We start from the raw sequence: 25,647 nt of genomic DNA on the forward strand, positions 1-25,647 counted from the left end.
ACTGTCCTCCAGAGGATCAGAGAGCAGATCAGGATTTGCAGAAGAAGAAGGAGGAGGTGTCATATGAGGAGGTGCTGCTCCTGGGGGGAGAAAGAGGAGGAGTTCAGATGGAGGCTCTGGTTGCTGTAGTCACCAGGATGTTTGTTAAATACTGGATCTATGTCTGTGGAACAATGTTCTTCTTCGTTAGTTTTGAGGGAAAAATCGTCCTCTACAAAGTCATCTACATGGTCATGTTCCTCTGCTGCGTCGCCCTGTACCAGGTAATACTGCAAGTACTACTGCTGCATGTATTTCTACTGCTGGTTCCTCTGCTGCGCTGCCCTCTACCTGGTAATACACGCATGCACTGTAAGTTACATTGCTGTATGTAGTACCACTGCATCACCATGTATCAGGTTATACTGCAAGTTCTGCAAATACTACTACTGCAAAAACTATTACTACTGCAAGTATTGCTACTGTGTGTACTGCTGGCACCTCTGCTATGTCGAGTTATACCAGGCATTACTGCAAGTAATACATGTACTATTAGTGCATGTACTGCTTGTATCTCTGCATTGCTCTTTACCATTTAGGTACTGCATGTACTCCTACTACATGTATTGGTACTATCACAACTGTAGACTTTAGACGTGGACTACAGTCAGATTTGTTTTAGAATCCGGGTAGATTGTTGCTGAATCTCATCGTCCAATCCTGTGTCAGAATTGTGGCAGGGGGAGGGGCTGCTGTTTGGTTTGGATCACTGATTGGATGTTTGAAATCAAGAGGCATCAGATTGTTCTGGAAAGTAGAAGAGAGGGGATGAATGCACCTGTCTGTCTCTAACTCTACTTGGCTGTGTCTCTGTAGTTGAACTATGAGCGCTGGCGTACCTTGCTCAGGGGTTTCTGGGTAGCTGTGGTGGTTTACTCCATGCTGGTTTTGATCCTGGTCTACACTTTCCAATTCCCCTCGTCCCTCCACACCTGGAGTTACTACACTGGACTCAGCACACACAGGTACTCACAGGTACACACAGGTACACACTCAGGTGCTCACAGATACTCACAGGTATTAACTCAGGTACTCACAGATACTGAGAGGTACACACTCAAGGAATTTAAGGGTACACACTCACATAGGTCCATTAAGTACTCTCTAATGTCTCCGTCTCCAGGTTGGAGGATGTTGGTTTGGAGAAGTTCTCGGTTCCTGTTCTCTTCACCAGGATCTTCATCCCTGCTGCGTTTTTACTGGTGCTTACTCAGACGCTGTTCTACAGTACAGACGCAGTAACAGAATTTCTCACGTTCGAGATAGAAGTGATGTTTCTATCGTTGCTGTGGTAACAGAGCACCTTGTTGTCTTTTTTCTGCAGGTGTGTATTGTTCACCTGCATTACTTCCACGAGCCATTCCTGCAGCTGACTGACCTTAAGACTGTGGTGGACACACACAACAGCACCATCGCCAGGTAACATGCACCGTTACCTGTGGGTAAGAGGTCCTCTAACCTCTTTCTAACCAATCAGTGTCCAGATACCCTGACACTGTCTGTCCAATCAAAGTTCTCACATGGCTGGGCAGCATCTGACCTTCCCAGACCTCTATAGCTAGTCTCAGACCCCTGCAACTAGTCCCCAGACCTTTACAACTAGTCCCCAGACCTTTACAACTGGTCCCCAGACCTTTACAGCTAGTCCTCAGACATCTGGTGTAACTCAGGTAAGGGTTGTGTCTCTACACTCCACACCTGAGGGAGGTCTGACTGTCCTGCTGATTCTCACCTATGCCCACCTGTCTCTCTGCAGGTTGGTCCACTCTGATGGCAGCCTGGTCGACCTGTCAGTGGGCAGAGCTCCTCAACTCCTCTTGGAGGAGGAGAAAAGAGGAGGACAGAGGGAGGAAGAGGAGGAGAATGAAGAAAAGTGGATAAATGAGGAAAAGGAGGAGGAAGAGTACCCCTGTGTGTTTGACAGGGAAACCCTGTCTGACCACATAACAGGTTAGCTTGGGTTAACCCCAACACAATGCATCTCACACCTGAGAAAGAGTAGTTGAGTTTGAAATAGGAAGCAGACTCCTGTTGTCTCCTCCTCAGTGCTGGTCTCCTGGAGGTTGGTGGTAGATCGTCTCTCTGTGTTGTTCCTGCGCCTCCTCCTCTCCCTGCAGCGCCTGCAGCGCCTCCTCTGGTGGCTCCTGGAACTACACATCATCAAGATTGTCTCCTCCTACATCATCTGGGTCTCTGTGAAGGAGGTCAGGGATCCAGTCTCTGGGGCTGGTTTGCTGTCCAGCGGTCTATTTGTCTGACCTGTCTGTCTTTCTTAAAGTCTGACCTGTCTCCCTGTGTTGCTCTCTGATCTTTTTCTCTCTCTCTCCAGGTGTGTGTGTTTAACCTGCTGTTTGTGCTGTGTGTGGGCGTGGCTCTGCCCTGCAGGGCGTGGCGGCCCCTACTGTCAGGAGTCTGTACGGTTTGGACCTGTGTGGTGACCGTCTGTAAGATGCTGTATCAGCTCAATGTCGTCCAGCCAATCAGATACTCCTCCAACTGCACCATGGTAACCATGGCAAACATGATAACTGTCTGCCTGTACATCTTTCTGTCTGTCTCTGACCTGTCTCCCCTCTGTAGCCAGATAACTCCACCATCAACCTGTCTCGCTCCATTTTGTACTCTGGTCCAATTGACCCCGCGGAGTGGGTGGGGCTTCATAAGACAGATGGAAAACTGCTCGACTACCTGAGGGTGAGAAGTGAGATCATAATCACATATGTTTGACAGAAAGTCTGGCTGAAAATTTTCTGTTGAAACTTTTATCTTGAAACAGTTGAAGTGTTAGAGAGTTGAGTTGAAATAGTTCAAATGGAAGAAGTTGATGTTCCGTACCAGCGTTAAATCTGAAAAGAGCAGAAACTACTGCCATCACAGAGAAACCAAGAACGTCGGAAAAAACTGAGGTTGTATGATGAAGTTTAAATAGCCATATGACTTAAGTGTGAAGGTTTACAATGAGTTCAAAAAACTTTTCATCCTCTAACTTCCTATTTTAATCAGGCTGCTGTGGCGCTGTTAGCATTCTGCCTTGAGACAGGTTTGTCTTTGTCTCTGCAGTATAACCTGATGATGTTAGCGCTGTTAGCATTTGAGGTGACTGTTTACCGACACCAGGAGCTCTACCGTCTCCGTCGTAACAAAGTCCCACCCCCCACCAGAACACTGTTTCATGACATCACCAGGCGTCATCTGGACGACAATGTGCTGAGCTGTGTTAAATACTTTCTCAACTACTTCTTCTACAAGTTTGGACTAGAGGTGAGATATATTTACCTTAGCATAGCAACAAGCTACCTTCTTCTTGAGTAAAAACATTCCCACACTCCTCCTCAGACCTGCTTTCTTTTGGCCGTGAACGTGATTGGGCAGCGGATGGATCTGTTCGCTGTAGGCCACGCCTTTGGGCTCATAACTGTCCTGTCACAACGAAGCAGGAAGTGCATCTCCTCTGTGTGGCCCAAGTACTGCTACTTTCTGTCTGGGTTGTTGTGTTTCCAATACCTGCTGTGCATCGGATTCCCTCCTGCTGCCTGTAAAGGTACAAACTCACCTGAAGACAACATGTTGGGTCATGTACTCCACAATAAAATGTAAAAACCATGTTAGCAAACTCATCAGGGATTTTATTCTGAAAAGAGAAAGAAGTGCCTGAATATGGATCTCTTCTGTTTTGATGGAGCTAATATACCAGTTCCCCCTACCTCCAGTCTTTGTGCTAAGCTAGGCTAACAGTGATGACAGTGATTTCACGATGAACAATGAAGATCAAACCTTTGGGATTAAACCTGAAAACAAACCTAAAAATTACACATAAAAGCCAAAATGTGAGAACAAAGCACAAAATTTCAGGTTTCATTTTCTTTTGTAAATATGTGAATTAAATTAATTAATTTAATTTAATCCACATTTCTTGCAGAACCTGATAAATTTAGGAAAAATCTGAAATTATCTGTTGTATTTTCAGATTATCCCTGGAGACCTCCATCCTCCAACATGGACTCCAATGTGGTGAAGTGGCTCTTCCTCCCTGATCACCTGACTCCACCAAACCCACTCTTCCTCCTCTGTAAGGCCATCATCATCATCATCATCATCATAAGATGACACAATGTTAAATAATGTGTAGTCAAAATAACATTTTATTTACATTTGAGTATCATGAATGTCAAGTACATGAAGATTTTTTGTTTTTAAAAAAAAAAAAAAAAAATCAGAATTTTGGGATTAACCCAAAATCTGGGATTAAATCAGATAATTTAAGATTAACCTCCCAAATGTTATGTAGACACAAGTGTATTCTCAGTATGGACATCATGATAGAGGTGAAGAGATTAGTTCAGTGATGTGTTAGCTATCCAGTATACCAAAACAAACCCCAGTTTGCCACTGCGTCTGTGGACTGTCAATCTCTACCGGTTCTCCATGTGTGCACATGAGCACGTACTGCATGCATGATGCAGGACTGGACTCTCTGTTCAGAATATACTGTTGTATGCACTCTACTACAACAACCCTCACTGATCCAACCTGAGCAGCTTCCCCAGGTCCAGACCCAGTGGTTTGTGTTTGTTGCCTGAGCAATTGATGGGCTATGTTGTCTGGACATGAGCTGTACATTTCTAGGGCTACACTGCCTCTAGTTACCTGAACCACTCAGGGCCAACAGAATTTAATGAGCCAGTGTCCTGTAATCACCACATGTGGCTGCAGAGAACACTGCACAGCATAAATTACTAAATTATTGATGCTCAAATGACCAGATCTGAATATTTTAGGGGAAAAAAGTCAAATTACATATAAATAAATCTCAGTTAGTCTCAATTCTGGTATCTGTTTTTTAAGATGAATTTAATTTATCCAACATTTGTACGACAAACACACCCAGGCAATAGTTATCTGACCGAACCGTCTGCAGAAGCTTGACCTGAAGATGATGTGTGCATAGTTTTATCATATTTTTATGTGTATTATATTTTTGTAGTGCAGCTGTGTATTTCCTGACCTTTCAGATGATTTCTTGCTCCTCCTCGGGGCGTCACTGCAGCTGCAGGTGTTTGAGGAGGAGCTTCAGTCGTCGGTTCAGGTCCTAGCAGGAGACAACAGTGAGCTGGACGGAGATGACGGACAGATCTGTGATCTCATCAGACGACTCCATCTCAACACAGTCCCTGACTTCATGCTGTGCAGGTAAACCCTGCCTGCTGTGCACCTGGCTGTCTCCCTACCTGTCTACCTGTCTGTCTCTCTGACCTCTCTTTATATGCTCAGGTCGTACCTGGACATGATGAAGGTTATCATCTTCAGCTACATGTTTTGGTTCGTCCTCACCATCATCTTCATCACCGGGACCACCAGGTGAGTGGAAGGATCCACACTTACCTGTATAATTTTTCAAAGTAAAGTTTCACTCCTGAAAACAGATGCACTGTCTCAAGATTAAACCAGTTTGTTAAACCTTAAAAATCAGGTTTAAACCACAAAATCTGGGATTAAACCTAGGTTTGTGTAAACCTTCATGGAGTCATGGACACATTTTTTACTAACCTAAAAATTTAAGAACAGTGTTACGCGTCACCCTTGGGTGGCCCTTAGGGGCAAACAACATGCCACCATTGACCCACATCAGACCAACAAGACACTTCTAAAACAACCAAAAACTACAGAGTTTATTTAACACAAATATATACAAATAATCAACAAATAACCCTAACACCAAAATCAAGACTACAGAAAAAAGTGAAGACACATCAACCAGAAACAAGTAAACGCCAGGCTGAGAGGCAGCAGAAACAACAGTCCCCATGCTAGGCCTCTGGCTCCTGATCTTGGCACCAGTGCTTTTAAACCCTCAGTGGCCAGGTGCATCTCATGGAGGCTTAACTGGGTACAGCCTGGGTGGAGCTAAAGGAGAGATAGGACAAGGAATAGACAAAGGCACCAGGAATAACACGGTGCTGTGACAATAGGCTTAAACATGTTTCACAAAAAACTGAACAAATTCCACATCCAGTATTTTTGGTTACAACTGTGCGGAGTCATAATTAATACTATTTACTTCCCCTTAAAATTTCAGATTCAACTAAAATGTTTATGAAATATAAACATTTGGGATACTACACGAAAAACAGTACACAAGATCATTCCCTCAAGATTTTGTTTAACATGAATTCAGTAAAAAAAATATTTATAGAGTCAAAAAACCTGGAATTAAACCCCAAAATTCAAGATTAAACCTAAAAATCTGGTGTTAAACATGATTTTCTTTTTTATATTAAACCCTGTGATTTCTTTGATCTGTTCCAGGATCAGTATCTTCTGTATGGGTTACCTGGTGGCCTGTTTCTACTTCCTGTTGGTGGGTGGAGAGCTGCTGCTGAAACCAGTTAAAACCATCCTGGTATACTGGGACTGTCTGATAGGCTACAACGTGTTCGTCATCACCATGAAGAATATTCTCTCAGTGAGATTGTTCATCGTCGTCGTCATCATCATACATAACCATTTTCATTTATTAAGATATTCAGAGTCACATGGTCTCTCTCAATAGCAGTCTGCTTACCTGTCTGTCTCCTTATCTGTCTGTCTATCAGATCCTGGCCTGTGGTTTCATTAAGTCGTTGGTGTTGAATCACTGTTGGCTGATTCAGCTCTTCAGTCTGGCCTGCACCATCAAAGGATACACCAAACGTACGTAAAGTGTCTGTCTACCTGTCTGTCTAACTATGTGTCTGTCTAACTGTCTGTCTACCTGTTTGTCTACCTGTTTGTCTGTGATCTCAGCGGAGCAGCAGAGCAGTAAACAGTGTGAGCTGCCGAGTGATGAGGCAGGGATCATCTGGGACGGTGTCTGTTTCTGTTTCCTGTTGCTGCAGAGAAGGGTCTTCAGGAGTCACTACTTCCTGTATGTGGTCCTGGACCTGCAAAATACTCAGCTACTGGCCTCCAGGTACACATTCACAAGACTTGTGTATAATAATAACACACATTAACAAAAACACAGTCACATGATGTGAATGTGTTTGTCGCAGAGGGGCGGAGCTATTTGAAGCATCCACAGTGAAAGCAGTCAGAGCGAGACTGGAGGTGGAGAAGACATCAATGGACCTGCTGAAGAGACAGTAAGAAACAAACAGGGCTGCAGTGAGGACCACCATGAGTCCAAAACAAATCCAAGTCCAAACCAGACATTTCAGAGACTGAGTCAAGATTGAGTCCAAACAGACTTGAAACTACGTCTAAGTCAAAATATCCATAAGGTAATCCAAGTCCAAGTAGGGAAGAGATCACCAAGACACCAAAACACCAAGACACCAAGACACAAGACACAAGACACCAAAACACCAAGACACCAAAATACCAAGACACCAAGACACCAAAACACAAAGCAAGACACCAAAACATCAAAATACTAAGACACCAAAACATTGAGACACCAAGACACCAAAACACAAAAATACCAAGACACCAAAACACCAAGACACATCACACCAAGACACACCAAGACTCCAAGACACCAAAACACAATGCAAGACACCAAAACACCAAAATACTAAGGCACCAAAACACCAAAACATTGAGACACCAAGACACCAAAATACCAAGACACCAAAATACCAAGCAAGACATCAAAACACCAAGACACCAAAACGCCAAAACACTGAGACACCAAGACACCAAATCACCAAGACGCAACACACCAAAACACCAAGACACAACCCACCAAGACACCAAAACACCAAGACACCAAAACACTAAGAAATCAAGACACCAACACACTGGGCAAGACACCAAAACACCAAGACGCCAAAACACCAAAATTCAAAGTCAACAAAACACCAAAACACTGAGACACAGAGACACCAAGACACCAAAATACCAAGACACCAAAATACCAAGACACCAAGACAGCAAGACACCAAAATACCAAGCAAGACATCAAAACACCAAGACACCACCGAAACACCAAGACACCAAAACACAAAAACACCAAGACACCAAGACACCAAAACTCCAAGTCACCTGGACACAAAAACACCAAGACATCAGGCGTGGAATCACTGCATCAGTTAATCAAATTTTGTCAGTCAAATCCTGGACCAGGTGATGATCAGAATCAGAATCAGAATCAGAATCAGTTTTATTGCCAAGTATGTTTTCACATACAAGGAATTTTTTCTGGTGATTGGTGCAATTGATCAGCAACAGTGGGGCTCTCTAGCCTTGTTGATGAGGCTAATAGCAGATGGGAAGAAGCTATTTTTGTGGCGAGAGGTTTTGGTCCTGAAGGACCGCAGCCTCCTGCCAGAGGGGAGTGTCTCAAAGAGTTTGTGTCCAGGGTGGGAGGAGTCAGCTACAATCTTCCCTGCACGCCTCAGAGTCCTTGAGGTGTACAGGTCCTGGAGGGACGGAAGATTGCAGCCAATCACCTTCTCAGCAGAGTGGATGATACGCTGCAGTCTGTTATTGTCCCTCTCCGTGGCAGCAGCGTACCAGATGGTGATGGAGGAGGTGAGGATGGACTCAATGATGGAGGTGTAGAAGTTCACCATCATAGTCCTTGGCAGGTTGAACTTCTTCAATTGCCTCAGGAAATACATCCTCTGCTGAGCTTTTTTGATGAGGGAGCTGATGTTTAGCTCCCATTTGAGATCCTGTGTGATGGTGGTTCCCAAGAAGCGAAAATGCTCCACGGTAGCCACGGGGGAGTCACACAGGGTGATGGGGGTGGGTGGGGCTGGGCTCTTCCTGAAGTCCACTATCATTTCCACTGTCTTCAGAGCGTTTAGCTCTAGGTTGTTCTGCCTGCACCAGGTCACCAGACGCTCAGTCTCCCACCTGTAGACAGACTCATCGCCATCAGAGATGAGTCCAATGAGAGTGGTGTTGTCTGCAAACTTCAGGAGCTTGACAGACTGATGGCTGGAGGTGCAGGTGTTGGTGTACAGGGAGAAGAGCAGAGGAGAAAGAACGCAGCCTTGCGGGGATCCAGTGCTGATGGTCTGGGAGTCAGACACGTGCTGTCCTAGCTTCACGTGCTGCCTCCTGTCAGACAGGAAGTCGGTGATCCACCTGCAGGTGGAGTCAGGCACGCTCAGCTGGGAGAGCTTGTCCTGCAGCAGAGCCGGGATGATGGTGTTGAAGGCAGAGCTGAAGTCCACAAACAGGATCCTGGCATAGGTCCCTGAGGAGTCCAGGTGCTGGAGGATGAAGTGGAGAGCCATGTTGACAGCGTCGTCTACAGACCTGTTGGCTCTGTAGGCGAACTGCAGGGGGTCCAGGAGTGGGTCAGTGATGGATTTGAGATGGGACAGGACAAGGCGCTCAAATGATTTCATGACCACAGAGGTCAGGGCAATGGGTCTATAGTCATTTAGTCCTGTGGGCCTTGGTTTTTTGGGGACAGGGATGATGGTGGAGGATTTGAAGCAGGCTGGCACATGGCAGGTCTCCAGTGAGGTGTTGAAGATGTCTGTGAACACTGGAGACAGCTGATCAGCACAGTGCTTCAGGGATGATGGAGAGACAGAGTCAGGACCGGCTGCTTTGTGGGGGTTCTGCTTCTTAAAAAGCCTGTTGACATCTCTCTCCAGGATAGAGAGAGACGTTCCTTTGGTAGGGGAGGAGGGGGGTTCTGATGTGGCTCTGATGTGGAGGTTAGTGTCAGGCTTGTCCCACTGTCTTTCAAAGCGGCAGTAGAACTCATTCAGATCGTTGGCCAGACGGAAGTCATTAATGGAGTGGGGGGGTTTAGGTTTGTAGTTTGTGATCTTTCTGAGCCCTTTCCAGACAGAAGCAGAGTCATTGGCTGAGAACTGGAGCTGAAGTTTCTCAGAGTACAGTTGTTTAGCTTCTCTCACCGCCTTGCTAAACCTGTACTTGGACTCTTTAAACCTGTCCCTGTCCCCACTCCTGAAAGCTTCCTCCTTTTGCCTCCTGAGCTGACTGAGCTTAGCTGTGAACCAGGGTTTGTCATTGTTATAACTCACCCTGGTGCATGATGGGATACAGCAGTCCTCAGAGAAGCTGATGTATGACGTCACAGCCTCTGTGAACTCATCCAGACTGTTGGAAGCAGTCCTGAACACCTCCCAGTCAGTGCAGTCCAAACATGCCCGCAGATCCTCTATGGCTTCACTGCTCCACTGCTTCGATGTCCTCGCAACAGGTTTACACAGTTTTAGTTTCTGCCTGTATGTGGGAATCAGGTGGACCATGACATGGTCAGAGTGGCCCAGTGCAGCCCGGGGGACGGCGTGATAAGCACCACTGATTGTGGTGTAACAGTGGTCCAGAGTGTTCCCCTCTCTGGTCGGGCAATTAACAAACTGTCTGTATTTGGGCAGTTCATGACTGAGGTCACCTTTGTTAAAGTCACCAAGGACAATAACTACGGAGTCCGGGTTGGTCCACTCCACACACAGTATCTGCTGTGGCCTGTGGTGGGATGTAAACACCGACCAGGATGAATGAGGTGAACTCACGGGGGGAGTAGAAGGCCCTGCAGTTTATGATGAAAGTCTCCAGGTCAGGAGAACAGTGCTGCAGGATCACTGTCACGTCTTTGCACCAGCCACTGTTTGCATAAAAGCAGATTCCTCCACCTTTGGTTTTGCCGGACAGCTCTGTGTCGCGATCCGCTCTGAAGAGTTGGAAGCCGGCCAGCTCCAGCGCAGAGTCCGGAACCATCCACACAGCCACGTCTCCGTGAAGCACAGGACGGAAGATGAGGAAAAGTCTCTGTTCTTCTGCACCAGTAGCTGAAGTTCATCAGCTTGTTGGGCAGTGAACGCACGTTGGAGAGAAAGATACCTGGGAGCGGTGTGCAGAGTGCGCGCCGGCGGAGACGCGCAAGCGCACCGGCACGTTTTCCTCTCCTCCGGCGTTTCACTGCGAGAGCAACGGTCAGTGACCTCTGACCAAAATGTCCAATAATCCCACAGATGAGTCGAGAAAAGTAGGAAAAAAATCCACTGGAGTTGTTTCTCTGATGTTAATGAGCTCTTCTCTGGTGAAAGAGCTCCAGAAACCAAAGCAGAAAACTGGATTTATAAAGAAAATAAGGCAAAAAAATGCGCACCAAAACACCGAGGCAGCCATCCGCGGCGCCATGGCAACAGAATACCAAATATGATGTACTATGTTTTAACTTGGAACACAAAACCAGACCTGGATTGGTCACTGAACTATCTCTTTATGTCCTTTAGGATGGAGAGGATCAAATCTCGACAGCAGAAGTTTCGGAGAGGAAAAGAGAAAATGCTGAGTTTGACTCAAGACAGCTTCCATACTGATGGTCTGTAAACAAACATCTGTTGTCATGGTAACAGACTGAGACACAGCTGTCAATCAAATAATGTGAGCCTCAACTTTTTTAATGCTTTGTTTTGTAGGTCAGGAAAGCAAGAAGGGTCAGCAGCAGAGGGAGTGGTGGAGACCCTGGGTAAACCATGCCTCCAGTGAGTCACATGACCTCTGACATTATCACGTTCACCTGTTAGACCCATTCATTTTCATTATGTAGTCTTTCTGTGTAACTGTCTGTCTGCCCACAGTGGTGAGGAGTGGTGATTACTACCTGTTTGAGACAGACAGTGAGGAGGAGGAGGAGGAGGAGGAGAAGGAGGAAGAGGAGAAGAAGGAGGAGGAGCTTCCTGAGAAATCAGCCTTCCAGGTGAGAATCTCCATGACTGTATACCTGAACTCCTCACATCACCAATATATATACCTGTGTGTGTATCACATGATCTTCATCAGCAGACTGAATCCACCTGGACCTGCAGGAGACTATTACTTACTTTTTTACAATGGACACTAAATCCAACAATAAATAATAATAAAAGTAATAATAAACTTTATTTGTGTAGCACTTTTCAAAACAACCTTTTTACAACGACAAGATAAAAACTGGAATAGAAGAACTTTATAAAGAAGAGAAGATAGAGGATAAAATAATAAAACACTGAGCATCATCAGGTAAGAAGCTGAGTGATCTCCACGGGTCAGGACCTGACAGGGTCAGGGTCTGAGAGCAAAGACATAATTACCTGTCATATAACCAATAACCATTAGGTCCTGAAGTTATCAGATGGGTGAAATGTGCAGTAAAACAAAGACAAGGTGATGAAGACCATGTCATATAGTTGAAATCTCTGGATATTGAGATGAGGGCTGTTTTTCAAGCTGTGGTTTCCCAAAGTAAAACATCTGTATACAGAGACATATTGTGTCTGTAAGGGATAATAATAATAATAATAATAATAATAGTAATAATAATAACAATAATAATAACTGTTTGTAGAGCACCTTTCTCACAAGAAATGCAGCCTCACAGTAAAGAAACTACCTGCTTCCCGTCTACATCCACTCTGAACTAAAAACTGTCCCCAGTCTTAGCGGAGAGCTTTTGAACCGATCTGGCTCCGTCTTTTCAGACTCATTTTGTTTGTTGGCAACCACTGAACCCTGATTTTAGGTTCTAGTACAGATCCCAACCTGTTCTATGTAAAGAACATTAAACATTAATTAAACATTAATAAGCAGTGACACGTTCCACCAGAACAGCTTCAGTGATCCTTTAATAGATTCTTTATGTCTGTCTTCCTCCGGTGGAGGAATGCACACCCTTCTTTTTAAAGCTACCCTCATAATCTGGTGTTTTGCTGATGGTGATGATGAGAACCACTCAGCACACAGAGAGGTCAGTGTTCAGTGAAGTGTGACGTCAGAAAGAGTATGTTTTAATTTAAATACGTTTATGAGAATGAATCTGAAACTGATGAAGTGATCAAACTCTGCTGTCTGCATCTGTCAGTTTGTCTACCACGCCTGGATCACTGACTCCAGAACAGCAATGAGAGCTCGCAACAACCAGAAGAAACTGTGGAAGAAGAATTCCTCTGAACAAAGGAGCAGGAAGGAGGAGAAGAGAGGAGGTAAGGAGGAGGAGGTGTCCTTTCATATTTCTTTAACAGGTTTTATATTATATATTATATATATTATAATCCTTTCAGGGACTTTGTAATCCTTAATAGAAACGCTCCGCCCCCTCTGTGCTGACAGTCTAGCTCTGGCCATAGGTAAGGACCATCCACCTGTCAGCGAGGTTAAGAAGTCAGTCTTCTCTCTGTGTATTCATGTAGTGATGTTATCCAGAGATTGTAATATGTAGAGTTGTGTGTTGTCTGCACGGTGGTGTTACCTGAACCAACAAGCTACATGTGACTCCTTCTGTTCAGCAGCTGGGGTCATAGAAGTGACGGAGGAGATGGAGGAGTATGGAGAGGAGGAGGAGAAAGAGGAGGGACCAGGTAGAAACAAATCAGAAACACCTTAACAGTCACTTTTAAATGTGGTGGTCCGCAGTGAACAATGAGGAAAAGTATCTTCAGGTGATGTTGTGTGTTTCAGACACTGTGTTGCATCGGTTCTCCAACACACTGCAGTTCTGCTGGGTTTTGCTGTCGGCTCTGCTGGATTCTCTGACTGCCTGGCTCAGCAGTTTGTGTCAGGAACACATCGACATCTCCACTGTCCTCCGCATTGAGCGCTGTATGCTAACACAGCAGGCCAAACAGGTACACACTCGGGACTACAGTCCATAGTGGGGGTGAGGTTTTAGAACTACAACAAAGATGGAGGACCTCCCTCATGTTCATTTTTGTTTTTTTGTTTGATCAGGGAAATTTTCCCACCAGAGAGGCAATCAATATTTACTACCAAGAGCAAATGATGAAAACATCCAGAGAATCAGGTATGGACTACAGTACCCATGAGGCACAGGGGCAGGCCTCAGCAGTGAGAGGAAGGGAGGAGGAAGAAGAAGAGCGAGTAAGTCCTGTCACAGATGAAGAAGAAGCAGGTCAAACAACAGATGAGAAACCAGAAGAGGGACCAGTGTCAGGAAACCATGGCCCAAAAGATCCACATACTAAACCAGGACCAGAGACAGAACTAAGAACAGATGATCCAACAGATCCACATACTGAAGGAGGGCCAGAAACAGTATCAGGAGATGATCCATGTGAACACACTAAAACACAATCAGAGGCAGCATTAGGAAGAGGTTGTGCATGTAAAACAACTCCAGAAACTGTTACAGGAAGAGGTCTAGTATCAAGACCAGATGGTCCTAATGAACTAGATGAAACCTCAGAGGCAGCAGAAGCTCCAGGTTCACGAGTTGAAGCAGAGACAGTACCAGTAGAAGGTGATCCAACAGTGGAAGATTACCCAGAATGCAATGTGGCTAAAACCAGCCAAAAAGCACGACCCAAACTGTCCAGGATGGACAGAGTCTCATCTTCATCTTCATCATCGTCTTCAGCCTCAGAGGAAGAGAAGATCAGTTGGACAGACAGGTTGGTCCTCCTGAAGCAACATCATAAATTCAGAAATACAAGTGATTCTTAATGTTCATATACTCTAGGGCACAGTGGATGCTTTCTGATGACAGCCATGTAGGAGGTCATCAGGTCCATCAACACACAGCTGAGTGTGATTCCATCTTTTTTTGGAAAAATCAGCTTGTTAACTTGCTAACTGCAGCTGTCTGGAAAAGTTTTATTCTACTTTTTGTTTTTTGGGGTACTGGTCGAGTCTGACAGTATTCAGAATAAATTACACAAAACAAGCACCCATCTTTTAAAGGTTATATATATGATATTCACTGCCACTAGATGTCGCACTAGACCACCGACATCTCAGACCAAAACAAATGCTTTGTCAGCCACAACCTCCCCCTACCTGTTCTCAGCAAGTGTTTTGAAGCTCAACTGAATGAAGTTACCCTGTGGGCATGAGAGCCAACAAAAAACAATCCAGAGACAACCATTAGCCCACGCTAGCATTGCTGTGATGTGCTATGACAATGCTGACAGTTAGCCAGCTGACGATAGCAAAATTTAATTTCAATTCAATTCAGTTTTATTCATATAGCACCAAATCATAATCTACATTATCTCCAGGCTCTTTACAGGGCCTGAGTTTTTTATAGATAGAAACCAACAGTTCCCACAAAGAGCAGCAGCTGGAGACAGGGGGGAGGAAAAACTCCCTTTAACAGAAGAAACCTCCAACAGAACCAGGCTCACGGTGTGGGGGGTCTGCCACAACCGGTTGGGTTTAAGAGGAGAGAGTGGGGGTGGGGGTTGGGGTGGTGGGGTGAGAGAGAGAGACAGAGAGAGAGAAAGAGAGCTCAGTGCATCATGGAAATCCTCCAGCAGTCTAGCTCTACAGCAGCATAACTAAGGGATGGTTCAGGACATACCTGAGCCAGCCCTAACTATAAGCTTTATCAAAGAAGACAGTTTGAAGCCTGATCTTAAAGGTAGAGAGGGGGTCTGCCTCCTGAACCCAGACTGGGAGGTGGTTCCACAGGAGAGGAGCCTGATAGCTGAAGGCTCTGCTTCCCATTCTGCTCTGAGAAACTCTGGTAACCACAGTAGACCTGCATTTAGAGAGCGAAGTTTCCTATTAGGATAATAAGGAACTATAACCTCTTTAAGATATGATGGTGTCTGGCCATTTATGGCTCTGTAGGTAAGGAGGAGGATTTTAATTCTATTCTGTATTTTACAGGGAGCCAATGCAGAGAAGCTAACACAGGGGAGATGTGATTTCATTTCGTGGTTCCTGTCAGTACTCGTGCTGCAGTGTTTTGGATCAGTTTGAGGCTTTTCACTGAGTTATTGGGGCATCCTGATAAAAAAGAATTACAGTAGTCCAGTCTAGAGTTAACAAATGCATGAACTAGTTTTTCAGCTTCCTTTAGGGATGGATGGGTCAGATTTTCGCAATGTTGCACAGGTGGAAGAAGGCTGTCCTAGAGACTTGCAGCTCTATATTGTTAAATATTCAATTTCTATGCCATAAGTCAGAACCAGATCCAGGGTATGGTTAAAACAGTGAGTGGGTTCATTAACATGCTGAGAAAAGCCAATTGAGTCTAATAGTGAATTAAATGCATGACTGAGTCTGTCACTGTCAACATCTACATGAATGTTAAAATCACCCACTATGATGACTTTATCTGTGCTGAGAACTGACTCAGATAAAAACTCTGAGAACTCAGATTAGAACTCAGACTCAGGGGCAGGTAGACGATATACAGTAACTAGTAGGACTGGTTTTTGTGTTTTCCAGTTTGGGTGTGACAGACTAAGAATAAGGCTGTCAAATGAATTATGATTAAGCATAGGTCTAGGATTAATTAATAAATTGGAGTGACAAGTGGCTACCACCCCTCCTCCTCGGCCTGTGCTTTGAGGAATGTGAACATTAACATGAGTGGGGGGTGTTGATTCATTCAGACTAACATATTCATCCTGCTGCAGCCAGGTTTCATTCAGTCAGAGCAGGTCAATGTGATGATCAGTTATCAGATCATTGACTAGAGATTTAGATGAGAGTGATCTGATATTTAATAATCCACAATTAACTATACTGGTTGTTCTGGAATAGTGGTTATGTTAATTTCTATTAGGTTTTCATGTCTAACTCCCCTATTTGCTTTTGATTTATAACATTTAAATGTAGGTGGTTCGGGGGGCAGACACAGTTTTTAGGGGGTGAATGGCAGGCGACTGCTCTAAGAGAGGTGCAGAGAAGTGTGTAAGACTGCAACTCTGTCTCCTGGTCTCAGTTCGGGATTGTCATGGCTTTGGCTTTCTAATGAACTCAGTCAGATTTCTAGATATGAGAGCAGCTCCATCCAGCGTGGGATGTACGCCATCTCTTCTAATCAGGCCAGGACTTTCCTAGGAAGTCTGCCAATTATCAACAAAGCCCACATCGTTGGCTGGACACCACCTCGCCAACTAGTGGTTGAACAATGACATGCGGCTATACATGTCATCAAACAGATTTATAATATTGGTAACAGTATAGGGGTAAATAAAGTATTTCTTATTTTATTATCTTAGTAAGTCAGCTAACGTTATCATGCTATTGTAGCCTCAATAATGAAAACAGACATTAACATTATGGAGCATCGAGTTACTGACACACAGAGGACAAGAAAACCAGTTCTGAGACCAGCTGGAGTCTTTAGCAGCTCGTAGGGTTCTCCATCTTAATAAAGACAGACCAGTACTAACTCCACGGTCAGACTGGGAGAGAAATTAGCCTTAGACCGATCGGCTGGGACCAACAGCATGAATGACACTGATGGAGCAGATACAGACACTGATGGAGCTGGTAGTCCTCAGTCCAGTCCTCCTGTGCTCTGGTCTCATCTCTTTCTTTGTTGGAGCCTTTTTAGGTGAAAACATGGTTTCTTCTTCAGTGGAGGAAATTCTGAAGGTCACTTTAACCTGAACGCTGCATACTACACTGTGTCAGCTCACCTGCGTGCAACCATTGTGTGTTTACAAACATGGGGAGGACCAATGGTTTAACAAGGTCTCACATGCACTAACATGGACATGTATGTGCACTAACATGCACATGCTGCCATCCTGGAAACTGAAGCAGAGAACAGACAAACTCAGGTTATGACACACACAGAGGGGGTGTGGCTTCATTCTCTGCTCAGGACGGCATGACTCCACTATATCTTAACATAAAAAAAAATTGTTGTTTGCTGCATTGCTGTCATTGTTTAAAAGCTCACATATGTAACCTTTAATGAACTAAGAAAAACATTACAGTTTAATACTTTCCTTACCTTGGATTGTTAATGAATGTCAGGTAAATGAAGAAGGGTCATTCAGTTGCTGACATGTTGTATGCAGCCAAACACATCTCATGTCCCTCCACTAGCACAGCACCACCTACCTGAACTTTTCCAGTGTATAAGTCTGATATAGCACCAAACCCTAGCATGTTAGCATTAAAGGTGTAGTTTGAATTATGCGGGATTTAATATTACCCCTGGCTTTTTGGAAACAGCTGCTTGTGTATGTGTGAAGCATGTTGAGCCATGATGCTAACTTAGCATTAGCTCAGCCAGTTGGCCATCTAAAGTGTTCCTCTTTGTCTGTTGAACAGTGGTAAAGGATTGAACCAACAACTTCCTGTTGACACACAGCCAACTCACACCTTCACCAGCACCTCTTCCCCCACCTCCTCCACCTACGTCCTCCTCCCCCCCTCCTACAGCCTCGCTCTTGGGCTAGACCTTCAGGAGGAAGAGGCAGGGGAGGCAGGGTCAGGATTCAGGAAGCAGCTGCTGGTTCAGACTCGGGAGGAGAGAAGCGACTTCCAGTCTGACTCAGCCTCCACTACCTGTCCGCCGGTGTCTCGCACTCAGGAGCTGACAGCAAGCGAATTGCTGAGGAACAGGTGAGGACGGGTCAGTCACAGGTCAGTCACATGTCACCTGCTGATGCTTCACACTCTGCCCATCTGTGTCTCAGGACTTTCTACGATGAGGAGCTGGAGGCATCAGACCATTTCTACAGTTACCAGCCACAGCTACTCCAGCTGTGCTACGCCCTCTATAACATCCTTGCAGCCAGGTAAACGCTGCATGACAGGCAATAGACAATTCTTCACTCCATAATTTAAACCACACCTAGAAATGCCTCTGCTGAGATGCTTTCTCTCAGCAAACACAGAATTTGTTCTCTTATTATGAAGATGATACTCTTCTCTATCTTTGAATATCACTGAATGTCAGCAGCTGAACAGACAAAACACTGAAATTAAAGTGTTTGGTGAAAAGACTCAGACACAGCAGGTTATCAGCAGTAACACTAAATAAGCTCCCCCACTCCTCCCCCAGGTCGGAGACAGTGTGTTATCTGGTAATTGTGTTGAACCACATGGTGTCGGCCAGCTGTCTGACATTGGTACTTCCTGTTCTGGTGTTTCTCTGGGCAACACTCTCTGTCCCTCGGCCCAGTAAGACCTTCTGGATGACAGCTATCATCTACACTGAGGTTCCCACCAGTCTGCTGATTTTTATTTAACATTAAACCTATTTATAGTTTATAACTATGTATAACTAACCTACCCATCTGGACAGTTGATGTTTTATCTGTCTACATGTCTGCCTCCTCAGGTAACCATCGTCATTAAGTATTTCTTCCAGTTTGGGTTCTTTCCATTCAACCAGAAGCTGGAGGTGGACCGATCCAAACCGTTCCATCCCCCAAACATCCTGGGGGTGGAGAAGAAGGAAGGCTATGTCTTGTACGACTTGCTGCAGCTGCTCACTTTATTCTATCACAGAGCCACACTCAAGGTACAAAACACTAAATTATGATCCTCGGCCTCTCACCCGAAAACATTCCTCAAACAGAGAGATGCTTTGGTCTTCACCTAAATCACCAAACGGATAATCCTCATGGCTCAGAAGTCTATTCAACCACCTTCTCATATACACTGGATGAGTGATTTAATAGGTCGCCCATGTGAAATATATGTAAAGATGCTGGTGTACACGAGTCAATGTTACTGTTATATTCAGAAGAGGAAACACTCCCAGGTCTCTAATCATCACAGAGCCTGTTCCAACCTCCTTTTAACTCAGAAGAAGTTCTTACTGTTCTTAATCATTCAATGCATTGATGTGTTTTCTCCACACCATTTAAGACTGAACATGTGAATCCTCTTTTAGAAAGAATATCCCTTGATACCCAGCAACTGCGAACCAATCTCCAGACTTTTATGTCAGATTTTTGTAAAATTAGGGAAATTAATTAATTAATTTTATTAATTCAAACATGTTGTAAATGTTTCAGTCTGGTTTTCAGGTAAATTACCTCACTGAGACAGCCCTAGTTAAAGTAGTTAATGACATCAGGATGCAGTTAGATAAATACACCTTCAGTGTCGGTACCACTTGATCTTCCACTTGAGGGACCACAGTGGACCATCAGGAGCTGGTTTAACTGGTTCTCCTCTCATCTTTCTGGCAGATAGTTCCTTGTTGAAATAATAGCTTCTCCAAAATAACATGCAGGGTTCCCCAAGGATCGATTTTAGGGCCACTTCTTTTTATTCTATGTAATCTATGTGGGGGGGGGGGTCTTCTCTTCCTATTCCAATACAACAATAAAAACAAATTCCTCCTCCTCTGCAGCGCCATGGACTCTGGGACCAGACTGTTACCACAGAGACTGATGCTCTCTGTCACCATGACAACCAGGCCAACTGCACCGACTGTACCATCTCCAATGATGTGGCCGACCCCACCAACACATTGCGACGACGAGGCAGGAGACGGACACGCTCCAGCTCCACCCAGCTGCGCTCTCCTGCAGGTAGAATCAAACATGCCTTAACACAACATCAGTGAATGAAGGTCAAGACAGACTGAAGAATCAGGATCGGACTATCTGAAGAGTGTCAAATGATTCTGGTCCCAGTCTGTAGTCCTGTAGTCCTTCAAAAAGTCTTTTTCACAACATAGCAGTTTGAAAGGTGTGTGTGTGGGGTTTATATAATTAATGATCAGCTCTTGTTGTTTCAGGCAGTGTGAGCTCCAGACCTCAGCAGCTCAGCAGGTTAGATCTGCTGCTGGAGAAACTCACAGAACTTTCCATCAGAGCCAAAAACTACTCTGTTAGCAGGTATGCCAACACTAAAGCTAACTGACCAATGAATTCTTTTTGTATTGACAAGCCATGTAACCAAATGGTTCGTCTCTTTCTCAGGTGTATGTCTGTTTACCGTCCAGTCTGTCAGTTCTTCAGAGCTCTTGTCCAACCAGAGTACAGCGCTGTCACCGATGTTTACGTCCTCATGTTCCTCGCTGACACAGTCGACTTCATCATTATTGTCTTCGGCTTCTGGGCGTTTGGAGTAAAGTTTTATTTCCTGACCATGTTGTTTACGTTTCACTCTGAGCCGAAGCTTTATTCACATCTGTGCACTCATTTATTTATTTAATGATTTTTAGAAACACTCAGCGGCTGCTGACATCACTTCCTCCCTCTCAGAAGATCAAGTTCCTGAAGCATTCTTGGTCATGGTCTTGATCCAGTTTGGTACATCTGCCTGTCTGCCTGTTTACCTTTCATCTTACCTGTTTACTGTTTGTCTATCTATTTACCTGTCTCACTGTCTGTCTCTCTGTAGGCACCATGGTGATAGACAGGGCTCTGTATTTGAGGAAGACAGTTTTGGGGAAGTTGGTATTCCAGGTGATTCTGGTTTTTGGGATTCACTTCTGGATGTTCTTCATCTTGCCGACAGTCACTGAGAGGTAACTCACCTTCAACTGCCACTCACTGACATGATGAAGACTCACTGACATGATGAAGACAGGCACCACTGCGTCTACAGCACCTTCTGATTGGTCATATGTCATGATTAATGACCAATCAACGCTGAAGGCCTCTACAAACACAGCTGAGCACAGAGCTGTGTGTGAGGGTCAGTCTGTGGAGCTGTTATATTATACAGATTTTTCCTGTTATTTGGTCCACCACCACTAATATAAAAGGCGAGGGGGGGCAAAATAATAGAAACACCTGGACACCAGGTAGTTGTCCATAGACTTTCTTTGGCAGTAATTTTGTCTTGACTGGACTGATTTACAAACACCAAGAGCACAGTCAATATTTATTTGCTACATTGTGCCCAAATGTTTCCATTCACTTATTAATACTGCTACCTTTTATGCACAAGCAAACTGTTCTGCACTTTATCAGACTGGGTACTGGTCGGCACTATACGGTCTTCACTGTGTTGGATGTCCTGTCTTTTTGTACTAAGTTTGCATGGGTTGCACGCTTGCACTTTATGTAGTTATATGTTGTTAAACAGTTGGTAATTGTTGTTATATGTGCTGTCTTGTGTTGATTCACGTAGCACCATGGTCTTGGAGGAACTTTATTTTGGTTTAACTGTGCATTGTACCAACAGTATATGGTTTAACTTACAATAAAGATCCACTTTACTTGACTTGACTTGGTATATTGGTTAGGGGTAACCAATATACGTAAGTATTGGAACCTTAACCTTTACGAAGTTGGTGACATAAGTCGAGTTTAATCAAACTAAGTCAAAGGCAGATGTCAGTCTGGAGGCTCACATCATGACATGACACAAGACGTGACATATGTGTTGTTCCTGTTGTTGTTTCCTTTCTCCAGGCGGTTCAATCAGAACCTGGTGGCTCAGCTCTGGTACTTTGTGAAGTGTGTTTACTTCGGTCTGTCGGCCTATCAGATTCGATCTGGTTACCCAACACGAGTTCTGGGAAACTTCCTCACAAAGAGCCACAACTACCTCAACCTGTTCCTGTTCCAGGGGTGAGTCACCACCAGAGTTCAACCCTGGCACACACATGACAACTGTCCAGCTGTTAGCTTAGCACAAAGACTAGAAGCAGGGGAAAACTGTCAGCCTAGCTTAGCACAAGAACTGAAAGCGGGGGAAACAGTTAGCCTAGCTTAGCATTAGAACTGAAAGCAGGGGAAACTGTTAGCCTAGCTTAGCATGAGGACTGAAAGCATTAATAAAATTTATATTTTAACCAAATACTGTTCTAAGAGATGACTATTGGCTCACTACCTGTCTGTCACTCTGCCTGTCTGTCTTCCTGTCCTCTTGTAGTTTCCGTCTGGTTCCCTTCCTGACGGAGCTGAGGGCGGTGATGGACTGGGTGTGGACTGACACCACCTTGTCTCTGTCCTCATGGATTTGTGTGGAGGACGTCTACGCCCACTGCTTCGTCTTAAAGTGTTGGAGGGAGTCAGAGAAGGTACAAGTCCATCTGTGTGTTTGTGTATTTGTATCATTTTGTGTGTACTCAGAGGTACCCACAGCCTCAGGGTCAGGAGAAGTGTATGTATTTTGATGTGTGTATTTGTACTCAGAGGTACACAATGTGTATTTAAATGTGTGTATTTGTACACAGAGGTACCCTCAGCCTCGAGGCCAGAAGAAGAAGCGGGTAGTGAAGTACGGGATGGGCGGTCTGATCGTTCTCTTACTGATTTGTATCGTCTGGTTTCCACTGCTCTTCATGTCACTTATTAAATCTGTTGCTGGAGTCGTCAACCGACCGCTGGATGTCTCTCTGACCATCACACTAGGAGGCTTCCAGGTAAACACACCTGTGCTGTACACACCTGTGCCTATATATCTCTGTTGCTACACCTTCACTGAAGACCTTGTGCTGACTTATTGTTGTTGTAGTAGAAGTAGGAGCAGTAGTTGTGATACTGATAGAAGTCGTAGTTGTACTCTCACTGTTATTATTCCCCTCATGTTGACAGTGACAGCACTGATATAACAGTAGTATTAGTATGAAGTATTACTGTATTACTGTGTTAGTGACCTACTACTAGTCTTAGTAGTAGTGTTAGTACTACTACTATAACATGTAATTGGCAGTATGTAGTAGTAGTACTTGCAGGAGTACTGTGATGTGATGTTATTGACAGCCGATCTTCACGATGAGTGCGCAGCAGAATCAGCTCAGAGATCTGACTGAGGAAGACTTCAGCTCCTTCGTCAGCTCCTACAGCTTCACACCTGTGAGTTCAGTACTTCAGCACTTCAGTACTTCAGTACTTGTACACACAGTTCTGCTATTAATTCTTGCTCTAACTCTGTTGCCTGTGTTTCCCAGAGTGCCTTGCAGTTCCTGGAGGCATACAGTCGTGAGGACGTGACGGTGGCAGAGCTGCAGGGCAGCAGTAACTCCCTGTGGACCATCAGTCCTCCCAGCAGACAGTACCTGAGCCAGGTGCTCAACCTGGACCATTTCCCCCTCACAGTGTCCTGGACTATTCAGAGGTCAGCTCCTCCTCCTCATCAATAATCAATCATAAATACTTTAAAACTTCTAAGTTTCCTCTAAAAAGAACAGTATTGTCATAATAGTACAAACAACAGTATTATAGAAGAAGTAGTAGTAGTAGTAGTAGTAGTAGTTGTAGTAGTAGGAGTTACTATAGTAGTGTTAACAGTATTAGCAGAAGTAGTAGTGGTCCAGAGTCCAGCAGCTCGACTCCACTGATCAATAATCAATCAATCATTTGAAGGAACAGATGAAAAATGTCTTCTTCAAACAGAAACCTGAGTTTGGGAGCGAAGGTGGAGCTTGCCTCAGGTAAACATGTGACCTACCTGGACAATCAGACTCGTCTGGAGCTGATCGAGCTGCTGAATGGGACGAGGACACTTCCAGTGTGAGTACTGGGGGCACTGGGGTCAGGTGACAAGTCTCCTGCAGCCATGATCACTTCTACTATTTATGATGAAGTACAAATTTGTCATATATTTAAGTAAATAATATTAATGTAATTAATGTGTTGAACAAGTGACACATGCACTGCACAGTAACAACACTGTCAAATAACATCTGAGAAAATAATGAAATAAAGTCGTGTTGTTACATGTATCAGTGCTACTACTGTGCTACTACTAGTGTGTAGTTGTGTTGTAACAGTGTACAACACCAGGTTAAACACTGTCCTGGTGTGTTTTGTGTGTTTGTTTCAGGGTGATACAGGAAGTGCTCCCGTGTTTCATCCGAGCACCAAGCGATTCCAACGCCAAACCCATCGAGCAGCTTTACCCAGGTTTGATTTTACTTTATTTCATAGAAACACATCCGTGTGTTTTGGAAAACTGTACCTCAGGAGTGGACATGAAGATCTGCTGTGATTCGTCTCCTTCTCCTTTCTCTCTTCTCTCGTCCAATCAGATGACCACTACAAGGACATTATGCTGGCTCTAGAGAGGTCGTCCAATCGCAGCAGAGAAATGCAGGAGTGGTGGATTGTCGACCAACCAGCTGGCAGCCTGGTGCCTGTCAGGGGCGGGGCTGCGCTGAGTGACAGGAGGGAGGCAGGGCTTCAGCTGTTCGTGTTCAGTGATAAAGTCAGTCCTCCAAGTCTGGGCTTCCTGGCTGGATATGGGTAATCATTACTGCAACTACTGCGAGTACTGCAAGTACTGCAGTAACAGGAGTACAATCACACTATTCTCACTGCAGTTGCCATTACTACACTGTAGTTAGTTCACAGTGAAGGAGCGGGAGCAGTTGTCATAGCAACAGTGAAAGCACAGGTGGTGATACTAGTTACGCTACAAGTGAGGGCAGTAGTGGGGGCAGTAGTGGGGCAATAGTGGGGCAATAGTGGGGGCAATAGTGGGGGCAGTAGTGGGGGCAGAAATGGGGGAAGTAGTGGGGCAGTAGTGGGAGCAGACTGTAACAAAGGTTTTGGTGTAAAGACAGCACAGACACTGTCCACCTCCTCCTCCTCCTCCCTCTCTATCATCCTCCCTCTCCTCCTCCTCACCCTGTTCCTCCTCCTCTCTCTGTATCATCCTCCCTCTCCTCCTCCTCCTCCTCCCTCTCTATCATCCTCCCTCTCCTCCTCCTCACCCTGTTCCTCCCCCCCCCGCAGCATCATGGGCCTGTATGCCTCGGTGGTGCTGGTGATAGGGAAGTTTGTGCGGGAGTTCTTCAGTGGGATCAGTCACTCCATCATGTTCGAGGAGCTTCCCTGTGTCGACCGGATCCTCAAACTCTGCACTGACATCTTCCTGGTAACGTCTGATTGTTGGATCTTTATTGAAGTTTTCTTGTCAGATTTTTTGAGCTGGTGTGTTAATGTGAAAACTTTTGATAATCCGATTAGTTCTGATGTGTTAATCTGATTGTCTGGCATGCTGCAATCTGATTGGCTATTTTTCTGTTTT

General features: G+C 44.8%; 2 protein-coding genes across 6 annotated transcripts in view; one reads left to right on the forward strand and one right to left on the reverse strand.

Moving 5' to 3' along the window:
• LOC139624860 (piezo-type mechanosensitive ion channel component 2-like) overlaps window positions 1-25,647 on the forward strand; it is a 41,006-nt gene that overhangs the window by 13,786 nt on the left and 1,573 nt on the right. For 2 of the 5 annotated variants that reach the window (XM_071484190.1, XM_071484195.1), the window contains 43 exons: window positions 13-263; window positions 856-1,004; window positions 1,163-1,241; window positions 1,364-1,458; window positions 1,796-1,989; window positions 2,086-2,243; window positions 2,369-2,545; window positions 2,620-2,733; window positions 3,100-3,300; window positions 3,376-3,580; window positions 4,007-4,108; window positions 5,052-5,229; window positions 5,311-5,397; window positions 6,346-6,502; window positions 6,633-6,729; window positions 6,823-6,988; window positions 7,071-7,160; window positions 11,247-11,335; window positions 11,433-11,498; window positions 11,595-11,713; window positions 12,854-12,974; window positions 13,074-13,118; window positions 13,278-13,349; window positions 13,450-13,616; window positions 13,720-14,399; window positions 18,028-18,321; window positions 18,396-18,497; window positions 18,764-18,920; window positions 19,043-19,225; window positions 20,066-20,246; window positions 20,456-20,555; window positions 20,640-20,787; window positions 20,885-20,972; window positions 21,064-21,190; window positions 22,083-22,241; window positions 22,546-22,693; window positions 22,850-23,038; window positions 23,379-23,471; window positions 23,567-23,733; window positions 24,012-24,128; window positions 24,442-24,521; window positions 24,647-24,860; window positions 25,353-25,494. In XM_071484190.1, coding sequence (XP_071340291.1) covers window positions 13-263; window positions 856-1,004; window positions 1,163-1,241; window positions 1,364-1,458; window positions 1,796-1,989; window positions 2,086-2,243; window positions 2,369-2,545; window positions 2,620-2,733; window positions 3,100-3,300; window positions 3,376-3,580; window positions 4,007-4,108; window positions 5,052-5,229; window positions 5,311-5,397; window positions 6,346-6,502; window positions 6,633-6,729; window positions 6,823-6,988; window positions 7,071-7,160; window positions 11,247-11,335; window positions 11,433-11,498; window positions 11,595-11,713; window positions 12,854-12,974; window positions 13,074-13,118; window positions 13,278-13,349; window positions 13,450-13,616; window positions 13,720-14,399; window positions 18,028-18,321; window positions 18,396-18,497; window positions 18,764-18,920; window positions 19,043-19,225; window positions 20,066-20,246; window positions 20,456-20,555; window positions 20,640-20,787; window positions 20,885-20,972; window positions 21,064-21,190; window positions 22,083-22,241; window positions 22,546-22,693; window positions 22,850-23,038; window positions 23,379-23,471; window positions 23,567-23,733; window positions 24,012-24,128; window positions 24,442-24,521; window positions 24,647-24,860; window positions 25,353-25,494 — 6,548 coding nt within the window. The remainder of the gene's footprint in view (window positions 1-12; window positions 264-855; window positions 1,005-1,162; window positions 1,242-1,363; window positions 1,459-1,795; window positions 1,990-2,085; window positions 2,244-2,368; window positions 2,546-2,619; window positions 2,734-3,099; window positions 3,301-3,375; window positions 3,581-4,006; window positions 4,109-5,051; window positions 5,230-5,310; window positions 5,398-6,345; window positions 6,503-6,632; window positions 6,730-6,822; window positions 6,989-7,070; window positions 7,161-11,246; window positions 11,336-11,432; window positions 11,499-11,594; window positions 11,714-12,853; window positions 12,975-13,073; window positions 13,119-13,277; window positions 13,350-13,449; window positions 13,617-13,719; window positions 14,400-18,027; window positions 18,322-18,395; window positions 18,498-18,763; window positions 18,921-19,042; window positions 19,226-20,065; window positions 20,247-20,455; window positions 20,556-20,639; window positions 20,788-20,884; window positions 20,973-21,063; window positions 21,191-22,082; window positions 22,242-22,545; window positions 22,694-22,849; window positions 23,039-23,378; window positions 23,472-23,566; window positions 23,734-24,011; window positions 24,129-24,441; window positions 24,522-24,646; window positions 24,861-25,352; window positions 25,495-25,647) is intronic. The other 3 variants (XM_071484191.1, XM_071484192.1, XM_071484193.1) reach the window with 3 other exon arrangements.
• The window catches only part of LOC139624864 (lethal(3)malignant brain tumor-like protein 4), a 58,301-nt gene that overhangs the window by 10,179 nt on the left and 22,475 nt on the right, over window positions 1-25,647 (reverse strand). The window lies entirely within an intron of this gene.

Source organism: Trachinotus anak, unplaced genomic scaffold, assembly GCF_046630095.1.
Source record: "Trachinotus anak isolate AG129_WGS33_773 ecotype Australia unplaced genomic scaffold, CSIRO_AGI_Tana_v1 ptg000009l, whole genome shotgun sequence".
Lineage (NCBI taxonomy): Eukaryota > Metazoa > Chordata > Actinopteri > Carangiformes > Carangidae > Trachinotus > Trachinotus anak.